Raw genomic sequence first — 14,964 nt, 5'->3', positions numbered from 1 at the left:
GCAGCTCACAGTATAGCAGCTAGCTTCGTTAAAGTGAGAAGGTGAGAGGGTGAGAGAGGAGTAGAGGCAAGATGGAAGTCAGTATTTTAAAGACAGTCTCGAAAGCGCCACCCCCTCACTTTTGCCCTCTCTTACTCCTTAGGAGCAAGTCAGTAGGTTCAGCCCACAGATAGGGTAAGAGGGGGAATTACACAAGGGACTGAGTACCAAGAGGTACAGACATTAGGAGTTGTTTCAGGTGCTGCTTGCCACACAGCTGAAGAGTGGAGAAGGGTATGTTTTGGAGGAAAGAGAAATGCTGTGGAAGGTCCAGAGACGCTGAGGAGCTTTGCTAAGTTTGCTTCTGTCCTTGCCCAGGTACCTTGATACAGTAGTTTACTTTTCTTCATCTGCAGAGCACTCTTGCAAACCATAGGTTCTGTTTTTATTCCTCCCAGAATTGGCTTGCTAGCACCTTCTTCTACCACTTCCTTTTTCTTTATCTCGTACAGACTTGCCTTTTCAGTCCCTGCTGTTTTCATTAATAATAGTTAATTGATCTTGGTTACTTTGCCAAAGCATATGGGGTTTTACTACTTTGGGGGCTGCTCCTAGCATCTATTTAGGATTTATGTTTATACATACTGTTAATAGTGGAAGACACCATTTCCTCTTGGTATGTGACTAGGGTCTTGAATTTTTCAGTGTGTACTGTATGCATTGTACTACGTCATTTTATGTAAGGGACTTGAGTGTCTGAGGATTTTGGTATCCAAGGAGGCTCCTGGAACCAGCCCCGCATGGATACTGAGGGATGACTGTATTCCTTTGAGATTTGTTGCATCTATTACTACTTTGAAGTACAGTCTCCACTTTTTAGTACCTTTCTACATGTTTGTTGTATTATTGTTTCCTTATGAGAGAATTTGGCCTGGAAACAGCCTTGCTTATATATGGACCTGCTTTTGCTGGCTTTGCATGTTGCGACAACCTGGCAAGCTATGAGGAAAGATGACAAGATCTTAGAAGTCATTTTTGAAGCTTTGAGTTCAAGGGCTGCTGCTTTCACTAAGCAATTTGACAAATTGTGGACAGACTATATTTGCACATGGAGGCTGGTGGCTTAGAGAAGCTTGAGTTTTGAATAAAGATTTCCAAATTTGTGTTGAGAGGGATGAGCACCATAATGAATATATTTGATCATCTTTGCTCTCTTTCCAATATATGGAGACTAAAGTTAACCAGCAAGTGAGGAGTCCCTTGTGCTGACATTCTTTCTTCTGGTACACAGAGGAGAAGTTGATGCAGACTTCTGTTTGCTTACACTCCTTACAAAATACAAGAGAAAAATTGGAATGTTAGTTGGAAAGGGTACAGCCAATAGGGAAAGAAATTCTATTTGTAATCTTATAGGAGGGCATTTTTGAGATTAAGAGGAGAAAAATAAGTTCAAAGGCAAGAATTCTAGAGTTGTGCGTTAGTACACATTAATTTTCAGGGTCCCATCTGTGGTTTACAGCTGTTTTGCCTTGGTGTAATGCCACTGAATACATTTATTGAGAACCTCCTGCGTGGTGGGCATTGTGTTAGGCCCGCATCAGCAACATCTCTAATCATCACAGCAACCTGAAAAATACTTCCTTCATCAATGCAAAGAGGATGAGGCCCAGGGCAGTCCTGCAGTTTGTCCTATGACACATCAGAGTTGTCTAGTCCAGGGCTTCCTGACTCCACTGCCTAGCTATGGTCTGGGCTCTCCCTCCCACCCCTTCCCCCTCCCCCTCAAGTTAACAGACCAGCTGTGTCCTTGCTTCTCTCAGAGAATGAACCCTAGAGGCACATTAGGAATTGACTGCTGTAACTGCTCATCTTCAAGTAAACCAATGCATCTGTGCAATTAAGTGTCAGACCAAAATGTGTCTTTTGTCATGACCTTCTTGGACTAGAAGATAACAAGGTAGGGGAAAAAAGTACAAGGGAAACTGCTTTGCTCCAGGTAGTAACCCGTGTCTACCAGATAGTTTTATAGAGCTAGAATAAATTGATGTCGAAAACCCAGAATTTAGGTTGGAAAGCTGAGATTCGTTTTAGTGAGGGCAAAGTTGAGATGTTTCTTCATTATCATTGGGTTATGGGTTATAAATAGAAAAGGTAAACCTTTATTGTCAAGGAGAGAGCAAATGTTTTGTACTTTCTGGTTTTTTATTCTGTTCCTCTGAGAAATTCAGCTCTTTTATTCTCAAAAGCATTCTTTTATGCTCAAAAGCAGTGTACTATCTCAGACTTCTGAGTTTCTTGTTTGACTAGTAGCAGCTGAAGTGAAAACATAATTAGAAGAAATAAGAGGGACATTTTAGTGAGTGAAGCTGATAACCAGAAGGAAGAATGATGGGATTCTAGTGGAAATTTACTTTGTAACAGGTCACTAATGCTTTGATCTTGTGCAAAACTGTACTGTGTTTTGCTTGAAAGGGTAGTTTGCATTTCTTTGGTTGAAGCTAATTTAAGGCTAGTGATGCCTGCATTTTTATGAGGTGTGGAATGTTTTGTGAAGTCACTTTAATGGCATTACTAAGTATTCTTAAGATTAACTGAGGTGAGGAGATTTTTATTTCCCTTCCAGTAATGGGGGAATAGCTGCTCTGTCTTTCCAAAATCTTGGAACAGGTTAATGTTGTGGTTGGGAAGTTTTTTTGTTTTTGGTTTGTTTTAGTTTTTTCTTTGTGATGTTGAAAGTATTTTAGTTAAACAGAATCTCTGTGTATGAAGGAGGTGAATTTTGCCTCTAGTGTTCCATAGCTGGGGTCTGAGTTCATGCCACAGCTTGAGTAACTTTGTAGGGCCCCTTAGTATACATGTAGGCAGAAGTAGCCTTTTAGTAGTTGTAGGTACTTTCTTTTTCAGTAAGAATCTTCTTAGCAGTTAGCTGTTAGGTCTAGTATGAATTCTCCCCCCCCTTAAAAATCTTGGCATAGATTAAGTGAATAATTCTAGGTATTTAAGCTGAGCCTCTATTGTGATGGGTTGATCTGTAGCCCCCCTTGCATTAGGCCTCTTTGTGACTTTTACCAAACATATAGTAGTGCTCTGACCACAATCTGTGGAGTCAGACACTGTGATTAAAGACCTTCAGGGCACGTGAGCATCTTCAGTACCCTTGTCTAAAAGAAAGTGTTGACTGCTGTACTTTCATCCTTTATGAATTCTTTAAAAGCATCTATTATTTTTAATTTGCAGCAGCTCTTGCCAGGTAAAAAGTTTTGGGAAACAGATGAATCCAGCAAAGATGGACCAAAAGGAATATTCCTGGGTGATCAATGGCGAGACAGTGCCTGGGGAACATCAGGTAATCTAGATCTAGCATCTGTACTGTGATTTATGCCTGTCTTAGAGCTCCTTTCCTCAGCAATTGGCAAGTTGTGAATTTTACATCAGTGACAAGCATGTCAAGCAATGTCCTGTCCTGTGGTATAATTGCCATGAGGGAGCTTATATGATGTAATTTATTAAAACATAATTAACACAAAATCAGGTCTTCAATATTTTACTGAAGTGCTAGCCACAGGGGAATGGTCTTATTTGAAATGACCGTAATTTCAGCTACAACTTCTTGTTCTGTACTGCTGTCAGCATACTTGGAATTAGAAAATCCATGCCTGCCATTTGAAGTTCATGTTTCTTTCTCCTCCCTTTGCCCCTGTGTACTGTGTATGGGGTGATCTATCTATAAATGTGGTTTGGGCCAAATACGTCACTGGGTATGGACACTCTTCTGACTGACTACCCCTGAAGAAAGGGATGGGGAGAACTTGTAGAGGCAGACATACCGACAGCAGAAAGAAATGACAGTTGATAGGGAGGAAGGAGACAGAAAATTCAAAAGCTGATGTGCTGTGTTATAGCAATATAAGAATGGAACCTCAGATGACAGTGGTCATCAGAAAAGATCAAATTATGTTGTTTTAAAAAGGGTAGTAAGATCACATTTTGTTTCAGTAACATTACCAATAAAATATATTAAAAAGAAATTCTGCTACTTGAAAGGGGTAAACATTAATTTATCCACTTAGCTAGATAAACCAGTTATGTGAACTGCTGTATTGCTCTGCTATCCTGGATATATGAGGGGTGTGTTCCGTTTCCTTAGCTTATGTAGTATATTATACTTAGGGAAAACACAATAGGAGGTTTTGGCTCAACTGACCATGGCAGGTTTCCTGATTCCCAGTCATTGGTTTATCCATGAGACATCACTCATAATTTGTTTGAGCCTCTGGCTGCACTGTATCATGCTTGTGTATCTTTTTTGTAGATCATTCAGTTTCCCAGCCAATCATGGTGCAGAGAAGACCTGGTCAGAGTTTCCATGTGAACAGTGAGGTCAATTCTGTACTGTCCCCACGGTCGGAGAGTGGGGGACTAGGCGTTAGCATGGTGGAGTATGTGTTGAGCTCATCCCCGGGCGATTCCTGTCTAAGAAAAGGAGGATTTGTAAGTTGGCTTGAGGAACTTGTTCCTATCTCTCTCTCTCTCTCTCTCTCTCTCTCTCTCTCTCTCTCTCTCTTTCTCTTTCCCCTTTCCCCTAAAGCAAAACATGCCTGTTTAGTTTCCTTAGATACTCACAGCACTAAGTGCAGGGTTTTAAAAAACGCTTTTATTGCAATTAGATTTCAGTGAACACAGCAGGAGATGTAAACTAAACTTTTTAAAAATAGAGAAATGATGTTTTTTTGGGACTCATTGATAGTAATGTGAGGTAAGGACTTAAATCTAGATCGCAGTTCATTGGCCTACCAGAAAACACCATTTTTAGTTTAAAACAAACAAACAAAAATAAAAAGAGAAGGAATTAACACAAAGCTGAAGGCAGGTGTCAGTAGGGAATAGATCTGAGAGAGTGATTTGCCAATACCCTAGGATCCTTAAAATGGATCAGATATGTTGGGTCATTCTTGTTTTTGCTAGCTAGGCTTTAACTATGGAATGATCTTTGGCCCTCTTTGAGTAGCTTTGCTTCTCCTACCCAGGCTATCAGGAAATTCGAAGTTCTGTTAATTCTGTATTTCAGTTTTTTTCAGATTCATCACCATTGACGTCTCTGATGCTAAATTGTAGCTAGAGCAGCTTCTCTGTCTACAGCCTCTTCCCTTTTGAAGTCTTAAAGCAGTCTTCCTCAAGCATCTTTGATAGCCTTTCTCAAAACTAGTTCTTTCTTATACCATTGACTTTCTAGATCTAGAAGTCTTAAGATGTATTTCTGTTTGAGTCTTCCTCATTTTGTTTTCTGTGACTGGTTTTATATTCCAAGTCACAGCTAGGAAGGCCATGAAAGGCACCCTGAATCTTTCTTCCTTCCTTTTCTCCCGACTCAACTTGTTTTGTACCTTTTCAAAGCACTTTCTCCCTGAAGTCTTTCTGGGCTAATACTACTGGTTGGCAATCATTTTAAGAGACCTTCTTTCCCCCAAATCATAATAATAACTTTGCCTTTACAACTATCTTACATTCTTTTATCTTGATAGCATTTGTTGTCAGTGTTTTTACTGTTAGACATTTGTTGCTAGGTATCAGAGGCTTGGTCCTATTTTCCCAGTTCCACTTGAAACTTCTCTAGAGTCACAGTAGTACATTTTTGGTGCAGCTTTCTCAAGTGTCAAATTTAATTCTTTAATACGTTAGTGGACATGAAATGAATGATTGTTGACTTGCTTGGCGGGAAGATAACAGGTGGCATCCAAGGTAACCAGAATTCCCATGGAGTTAGCTTTATTCTAGGCACGTCAAAGATGATGGATGCTTCAGCTGACGTTGACATTTGACACGTGGCCGGAGCTTTTGATTCCACCAAAAAAATGGGAGGTGGGGGGTGCGAAATGAACTTATTTAAGAGGCTGGTTTGGATTTCTCCCAGCTCCACAGCTAGAAATTTGGTTTGAGGAATTTAGCCAGAACAGGATCGTTCATTTGTATAATTACCTTCAGGAAGATCAAGGGACTAAACTGGGGCTTTTGTCTGAGTCTTGCATTGTAGCTGTTCCAAAGCTGACCTGATTACTTCTGGGTCTTTTGACCCTGCAGCGGCATAGGTCAGGTTTAGTGGCTTGTAGATCAGATTGGAAAAGACTTCTTGTATTTGAACCTTCCCAGGAGGCTACTTGGGAAGAACAAGATCTACCCTTTGGATGTGAGGAATGGGATCAGGCAAAATGATCATTTGCCTGTTGTCTCATGGGAAGGATGGTGTTACTTCTTCTCTTCTTTCAGCTTATCCCCAGCTCACCTCTTTTTCTTACCTCACACTTCCCTCATCTCAAGAGTGCAGATTCCTCAGAGGAAGTGCTGCCTTCCAACTTCTGCCTATAACTTTTATTTATTTACTGTAGGAGAAAAGTTAGTGTCATGCATAGGTAAGTCATTACTGTGGTGAACTGGAACCTGTATGACTCTTGCCATGAATTCTCTATAATGTGTGAGCAGCTTCTAAGTCTTGGGCATTAGCCACCCAGGCATGTGCCTGGGTTACTGTGAAGTTTGTAGGAAGAAGAAAAATTATTAGAATTAGGAGAAAGGTAAAACACTGGGGCTGACTTATTTTTTTTCCTGTTTCTGTCTTTTTAAACAATTATTTCATTAATCTGTAACGAGGCTGTATCATTTGTATTCAGTATCTTATTTGATTTTGTAAAGGTGGCTTCTATCCTTAATTGTCTTGAGAGATTGGTGATTTTTAGTATTGTCACCAGAGGAAGTTGGAAGAACTCAGGATAGAGGAACTCAGGATAGAGGTCAGAAAATTGAACTCTCTAAAAAGCATCTGCATTACTGAGCTGCTGAGGTTTGCATAACGATAAATGAAAATTCTCCAAATCTGTGTTCCAACTTTTCAGAAGGAAGGTCGTGGGTAATGAAATAGTATCCTATTATGCTGTATTTTGACTTGAGTTGCACCTAAATGGTGATACAGGAAGACTGATTAGTGATGTCAGTCCATCATATTGGCACGTGTAAACTTTTGGTGGATGGAGAACTGAGGATCAATGAACTGCTTTATGAGCTTTTTGGTTGTATCCTGCTGATCTTATGGGAAGAGGTGGGCCTTTTTTTTTTTTTTTTTTTAAATATAGTTTGTCATTCAGAGTGCTGAGTTCAGAGGCCAAGGAAGACAGAATATCTGCTGCTTGTAGATAATTGTTCTAAAGAGTAGTAATTGATGGTTTATGGATCAGAGCACTCAGATGTTTTTCTTTTTGGGGTGGCTGTATCAACATTACCTCCAATAAGCCCTGGAGAAGCCGCATTTTAATCCCCTGAGAGCTAAAAAAAACATCATTGCTGATGGCATAATGAATGTAGACTTCAAATCAAGTACTAAGGGGCTATTCTCAGATACTGACAACAGATAAGCCAGACTCTGATTAACTTCTCAGTTAAAGGGGTTTAGAACTAAAGTAATTTCTCATTTGCAGTGGTTTTCCATTTTCAATAAGGTTGTTTTACGGTTAAAGCTTGAATGAAGGTATTTAACTCTTTGTCTAGCTTTCCTGAGCCTTTCGTAAGTTCATTTTGACTGTACAAATGGACTCAGCTTAGTTGTTTTGGCTTCTGAGATAAGAGTACTTGCAGGCTGTTGAAAAGAATCTGACAGCAATGTTTTGTTCTCAGCACCCACTGTAAAGTTTTGATAGTATTCTGAGTATGAATCAGAAACTTCAGGGTAGCAGTTTTCAGAATAATGGGAAAACTCAGAATACCAGTTAAGTCAGAGTCAAGTCTTTTAATTTATTTCCTTTTTATATCCTTTATTTTACTGATTCGTGGAAAAAGACAGGTCCCCTTACCCATCCCCCCAAACACCCCAAACCAAAACAAAGCATGGTTCTGGGTGGTTACACAATCATATGTAACTACTATATTTTGAGGCCACTGGGTGAAATTACCCATCCAAGGACCCTGCTATTGGTCTTTTGAAATACCAGCTGATCATCACATAGATTGAAGCCTAGCCAGTCAGAAAAGTGGATCGTCATTTCTACCTTTCTGGTTTATGGTTCCTAGGTAAATGAGAAGACCACTGTAAACTTCAGTTAGGGTCAAGGCCACCCTAAATTTGCAGAAGAAAGACTTTTAGAAAAAAATATCTTGGGAAGACCTTTCTGCTTATTTGTAGAGACTGGCTGCTTTCTGACCTAGAGGATGCTTGCACACTCATGGCAATTCACTTAGGTCACAAAATTGATGACTTGCTTTTCTAGCCTCCACTGCATTTGTTTCAGGCAGCCAGTGCCACTTTAATTGATTTTTGTTTAAAAACTTTGTGGAGTGTAATGCAGGGGTTTGAGTCTCAACTGGACCTTAATTTCCTCATTTGCACAAAGTCTAATTCATATGGCTATGTAATATATATGAAAATGCTTTGTAGGCCTTATAAAATCTTGCTCCACAAAGTCCTTGGGCCAGTAAAATTATCAGCACCTGGGAGCTTATTAGAAATGCAGACTCTCAGATTCTACTCCAGACTTTATTGAATCAAAGTCTGCATTTTGACAAGACCCACAGGTGATTTGTATAAAATTAAAGTTAGATTAAATACTGCTCTATAATTTTCTTGGAAGATTACAGATCAAATTCAGAAACTTTTATCTCAGGTTGGAGCCCCTTCAGATTTGAGCTTCCTTTGAACAAGAAATCTGTGTGCTCTGCTTTGCGATGTCAAGCTTTTAGACACTGACTAAATAAAAAGTTAAAAAAGCACAACTTTCAGAAAACCTTTTTTGGTTTTCGTCTCTTTTTCCTCCTGGATATGGTGGGTACCACAGCAGAGGGGAACACTCTTCTTACCTTTTTGCATACCAGGAATTGGGTGATCATATACACAATGCCTGGTATATTCCACGTTCCACTGTTTCTAAAGCGCACACCTCCCCACTTTTGTTCATTTTGAAATTGGGATGCGTTAAATGATATAGTTTAATTGCCAGTGTTTCCTTTTTAGCAACACATAAAATGATGGTATGTCTTATAAATTGATGGTGTCTCAGATTTGATGAAATGTAATAATTGGTGGTGGCTTGATTCTGTACAGATATTTTAGAAAAGTCAATGGGACAGAGGGTTTAATAATTAAAGCCATAGTCTTTCCAGGGGGGAAAACATAAGCTATCCAGCAAATTTGAAGCTTTAGGGGGAGTGAAGGTGAAGGTGGGTGTGTCTGAGAAAGGCAGTGGGAAAAATGTGAAAATTAGACAAAATATTTAAAATAATCTTTTAAAAGGAATTGCACATTCATGAATTGCCTTATTTAATACCTGAAACAACAACCCTTTGAGGCTGATGTTGTCCCTATGAATTTATAGATGAGGAAAATGAGGGTTAGAAGGGAAGTGGTGGGACCTGAATTCAAACTTTGTTCTAATTTCAGTTCTTAGCTATATTGCTTTTTACTAAGGTATATGCTACTTTGGTTTGTTTATTCGTTTCTCACAATACGATTATATTTAATATGTTAATTTAAAAGTAATTCACATGACTAGTAATTTCAAACTCTTACTCATTTTTTTTTAATATTTGAAATTTTTTACTAGTGGAGCTACTGAGCTGCTGAACTTCAAAGAAAATTGACATTCTGGTGTTTTGGGGGCATTTTGTGAAAAACTGAGAAGTGTACGCAGGAGAAACCAATATTTTAGTTAATGTTATGGCTTTAGGACTTGAGTGTCAAGCAAATACACAAAAATACTGTTTTAGAAAAAAAGGGAAGAAAATTACTAATCTCATTGAATGTGACTTTTGCCATGTGGAGCTTTGTGGTGGGATCTCTGCACAGGAAAAATTAAGTTCTCATTTCTCTGACTTCATTCAGAAAATAGGTATTCCCTGAAATATTCCCCCTGTTATGTGAGGCTTTTGAGGAAGCTGAGCCATGGCTGGGTGGACTGTGATCCGCGCTGTACCTGGTTCTTCTTTCTGTCTGCTCTTCTCTCGGTTCTTTGATATCTAGCAACAGAACATATTGTTCCATCTCTGTGTAGATCTGGGATCTGATCTCTCAAGAACCCTCCTTGGCCCTACTCTAGAGAGTTTGATTGGGCTTGGCCTCTTTGCATTTTGAGCACTCTCTGAGGCCTGAATTTGGGTTACAGTTCTGGATTGTAATTTATCTAAAGGGAGCCTACAACAAAAGGATGCTATTAATCCTTCTTTGTTTTTTATTTCATTTATTCAATAGACTTTTTTAGTATTAATATGTGCTAGGTAATATGTGACAAAAAAGCAAAACACACCCCTTGCCTTTAGGATACTTATTTGGACTTAATTGTAGTGGTTCTCAATTGTGAGTGCTTATTGGAAGAGAAACTTTTAAAAACATTTGTGGGAGCTTCTACAGACCAGTTAAATCAGAATCTCTGGGAGAAAGCCCAGACACTTGCAAAGTTTTAAAAAGATTGTGATGTTCAACACTAACAACAGAGCCACTCTGCATTGTGAAAATGACAGTGTCTCTGGGAGGGCCAGATGGGCTCTACCCTTTTCTTTGAGTTAAACCACTTAATTGGGAGCATTGAAGATTTTTAATCTTAAAATCACAGATAATGTTATATAAGAAATATTATCCCAGTGCATAGTTTTTACTAGTATCATATTTGTATAAAATGGTTTATACTTTATAATAAACTTTTGCATATGCATCATTTCATTGATGTTTACAACTACTCTGTTTTAAACAAAATGATCCCTGTTTTATAGAAAAGGAAACTAAGACTCAGGTTTAATGACCTGTCCAAAGTCCAGTAAGTGTTAGCAGTTGAGATAGAGTATAGGTTCTATGCAATCTGGGTTAGTATTTTCCTAAAGGAATACTTTATCTTACACATTAAAAAAACTTTAAAATCCCATAAAACATACCAGCCCATTTATACCCTTATTCTTCTCTCTCTAGGGTCCCCAGATTTCTAAGAGACCATTTTTATGATCCTGAACCCTGTATTCTGTATTCTCTTTTAATAACAGACTTTTGACAGAATAGCTTCCTACTTGTGTTCTTGGTGTCATTCAAAAATCAGACTTCATGTCAACTATTTTAATTTAGGGCTTTTGTTGATTTACTGAACTTGTTAAAACTTGTTAAAACCATGTACAGGAACGTGTACAAGTCATAAACGTTTATCTTCATGAATTTCTATCAAATGGAAACACCCACTGTAACCCATCCAGATCAAGTATGGAAGCCTTCCTTGGGTCCCTCACCGTCAAATAGGAGGAACCTACTGTTCTGCTGAGGCATTACTAGCCTAGTCAGAGTAGAAAACCAGGTAGCTATATTTTATATAAGTGGACTGTATAACATTGGCAAAAACCAACCCATCCCAGGGATATCTTTGAAAATCTGCCCTTGGTAGTAAAATTGAGAATGTAAGTATGAGTGACTAAGTGTTCAGGCCAGAGCCGTTGGCTGTTACAGAAGGGAAGCAGCTTCTCAGCAAGCCCTTGTGAAGGGTCACTGGGGAAAGATCATGAAGAACATTGATTTGGTGAGTGAGTCTCTTCTGGACCCAGATTTCTTGCTTGTTGGTGAAACTTGCTATTGCTGCTTTATCAAATTTCCTTCCCATTTTTGCCTGTAGACCTTTTTTTTTTTTTTTTTTTTTTTTTTTTTTGTGGTACGTGGGCCTCTCACTGTTGTGACCTCTCCCGTTGCGGAGCACAGGCTCTGGACACGCAGGCTCAACGGCCATGGCTCACGGGCCCAGCCGCTCCGCAGCATGTGGGATCCTCCCGGACCGGGGCACGAACCCGTGTCCCCTGCATCGGCAGGCAGACTCTCAACCACTGCGCCACCAGGGAAGCCCTGCCTGTAGACCTTTTGAACTCCTTATGAGAAATTGGAGCTGAACTGCTCCTCCTGAGCCAGTGACTTGATTTGTAGATTTGTGGGAGATTACTTAAGTGTGTTGGTAGGATGGGATGATCCTTCTAATACTTTTTTTATTATTGACATTAGTGGTGTCTAATTCAGGTACAGTTGTTTATCACCACCTCCTGGACTCTTACCTGATGATAAAGATAATGGGAGGATCCATATCAGTTCAGTTTTGCAGGATTTTTTTGGTCATTTCAGTTTTCTTTGTCATATTTTTTGAACTTCTGCCCAGCACAGTATTCAGTATTGGGGATATAAAAATGAGTACATAGCTTCTGTCAGTTTTACCTTTGTAGGAGGAGGGAGCTTTTATCTCTGGACATTTTGAAAGCTCTTTCTTTCTTTAGAATCCTGTCATATTCCCATATCTGGTTTGGGATCTCAATGTCATGCTTAATTGGCTGTCATTTACTCCTTTTGAACCAATAACAGTATAATACTTTGAAGATGTAGAAGTTATGTCTCATTTGCTGCCAAAACTATAGTTTACCATCTTGCTGCTACATAAAACTAAGTTTTATAAAACTATATCCTTTCTAATTCCCTTCTGGTATATGTTCCTTTATTCATACTGGCCATGAAATCTTTCTTTTTCTGTGTCACATTTGAACAGAGAATGATTTTGAAAGCAAAATGGGCTTTGAACTGGTAGTTGAAAGGTCTAAGATCGTCAAGGTCCCTGAGTCTGGTCTTTCTGGGCCAGAGATGGCTAAGAACTACTTTGAGAGCATCTTTTTATTTTGCATTTGCAGGCCTACCTACCCATTCATAACTGAGTGTCTGCTGCTTTAGCTTCCATTTGTGATTCCCCACCCCCCCACCCCCAAATGAAATTTGGTTGTGGTGACTGGAAATGCTGTGCAGTAGTTCTCATCATCTTCTGACTGGATCTTCCCTTTTACCAGGAACTTTCTTTTGGTCCAGGTCTATTTGTTTCTTCCTTAAACCAGAAGTCAGTGATGGGGACAAGCAAGATTACCTCTCTCTAGTTTTACAAAAGCAAAATTACTTAACCCTTGGATAAGGTTTTGCAAAGCTTTCTGTACCATGTCAAGTCACTATACCAAACCTTCTTTTCCTTCTGGAAATCAAGACATATTTGCTTTAAATGTCCATGTCTTAACTTAGAATATTGGTAAGAGGAGACAGACTTAATTTCCTTAAAAAACAGGACATCAGTATGCTTGGCACCACATCAGTTCTTTTAGGTCCAGTCTTTTAATCTTTGTAGTTTGAAGCACTTCAGAGATAAATTCTGTTGCATTAATGATTCAGCTTAACACGCTCTCATGTAGTCCCTGGTATGGGACAGGCAGTGGAAGGCAACTGGTAAGCACTTCTTAGAGTACTCTTTGTGAAAGAATTTTATAGTTATATTTAACATGTTTTGAAGGATTAAAAAAATCAAGTGTAGGCTGTTTGGTGAATTATAGTTTTAGTAAACCATGAGATATTGGGTGGAACTGGGGTGGTGGTGGTGCAAATTAGCAGGGCATATATCCCAAGATGAAGTGTATAGAGTAATCGAATTGGAATGATGTTAGGCCACACTTAGTTCAATATTCAGAAGTAAGGGAGGAGTTTACATCGGCAGTGGAAGTAGGAAATTCATTTTGTAGGCTTAGTACATTCCAACTATACTATTAGCTGCCATTCCTGGGGCTTATTAGGAGTTGAGCTACTCTATAGAGTTAGATTTGAGAGCACAGAAGTAGAACCAAGAGATATAAAGTTGTGGTTGGGCTTTGGGCAGAAAGGAAAAAAATGGGGTGGTGGGACACTGGGCATGATAAGACTGTCCCAATCTCTGTAACATAAATGTATGTCTGTCTCCCCCATTTGGCAAGACTTTCTGCAGTGTTCCTGCCTCTGTGTTGTCTGTTAATTAGATTGTAATGTCTTGAAAGGTCATGGACACTCTCCTGTTCTAATTAGCATCTAGTGTAGTCTGGTGTCCACAGTGGTAGCCCACTATTGTTAGTTGATGATGATTAGTGAAGCTGAAGCTATTTTTTAAACAGGGCCCAAGGGATGCAGACAGTGATGAAAACGACAAAGGTGAAAAGAAGAACAAGGGTACGTTTGATGGAGATAAGCTAGGAGATTTGAAGGAGGAGGGTGATGTGATGGACAAGACCAATGGTTTACCAGTGCAGAATGGGATTGACGCAGACGTCAAAGATTTTAGGTTTGTATGTTTTACACTTCTGATTTTTGAATGGGGGTTATGGGTTTTTGTTTTCATTCAGTTTTATTTTGATTTTAGTTTTCTTTTTCCCTCCCTGTGTGTCCTTTTAAATTATTGGGTCTAGTGTAGGCCATACCACAAAGATTGTAAATTAACTGGTAAGATGGAACTTTCTAAGATTTGTCCATGCCTGATGTTTTGCCAAAACAATAGACTTCCCATTTGTATAGAGCTCTGTAATTTGCAGGATGATTTCATAAAGATCATTTCAGTGATTCTCAAATATCAAAATCACCTTGGATGGGTGCCTGGGGATTTCTCCCAAATCACTGTCTTGGGAGAAATCTTGGTTACTAATGGAAGTGTGTCATATGGCTCTGGCATGTTAGAGTGGAAGGAAAAACAGTTGAGAACTTAAGCATTCTTTTACTTGAGACTCATAAGCTCCCTTTGAGGTAGGCAGGTTAGGTATCATTTTCTTCATTTTGAAGAACCAGAGATGCAGCTCAAGTGACTTGTTCTTAATCATATCCCTTCCATGGAGGCCTCTCATTCCATCTCTGGTCGTAATTGATTTGCAGGTTTTACCCTATAATTTTAATATGCACAGTAATAAAACGATACTGTGTTTATTCTTCATTTATGTAGCTAAACTTTAGTGATGGTATATGATTTTTTAAAATTTAAAAATCCTTAGTCACTCATGTATAGTTAAGAGAATTTAATTTTTAGTAATGTAATTGTAGTCTAAAACTAATGTGTGTGTACCTACACCCACACCCACCCGCCCACCCACCCCTTATCCTAATAATCTACAGAGTCAAATTAAAATATATTTCGGGTCATTGTAGAACAGCGTTCAATTGTTTAGTCTTCCTAA

At 39.0% G+C, this 14,964-nt stretch overlaps 1 protein-coding gene across 14 annotated transcripts in view; it reads left to right on the top strand.

Moving 5' to 3' along the window:
* PUM1 (pumilio RNA binding family member 1) overlaps positions 1 to 14,964 on the top strand; it is a 127,749-nt gene that overhangs the window by 51,116 nt on the left and 61,669 nt on the right. For 9 of the 14 annotated variants that reach the window (XM_060017827.1, XM_060017817.1, XM_060017810.1 and 6 more), the window contains 3 exons: positions 3,217 to 3,325; positions 4,292 to 4,470; positions 13,918 to 14,084. In XM_060017827.1, the coding sequence (XP_059873810.1) occupies positions 3,217 to 3,325; positions 4,292 to 4,470; positions 13,918 to 14,084 (455 nt within the window). The remainder of the gene's footprint in view (positions 1 to 3,216; positions 3,326 to 4,291; positions 4,471 to 13,917; positions 14,085 to 14,964) is intronic. The other 5 variants (XM_060017875.1, XM_060017882.1, XM_060017865.1 and 2 more) reach the window with 2 other exon arrangements.

Source organism: Delphinus delphis, chromosome 1 (genome assembly GCF_949987515.2).
Source record: "Delphinus delphis chromosome 1, mDelDel1.2, whole genome shotgun sequence".
NCBI classification, from domain to species: domain Eukaryota; kingdom Metazoa; phylum Chordata; class Mammalia; order Artiodactyla; family Delphinidae; genus Delphinus; species Delphinus delphis.
This window is presented reverse-complemented; position numbering and strand designations above follow the sequence as displayed.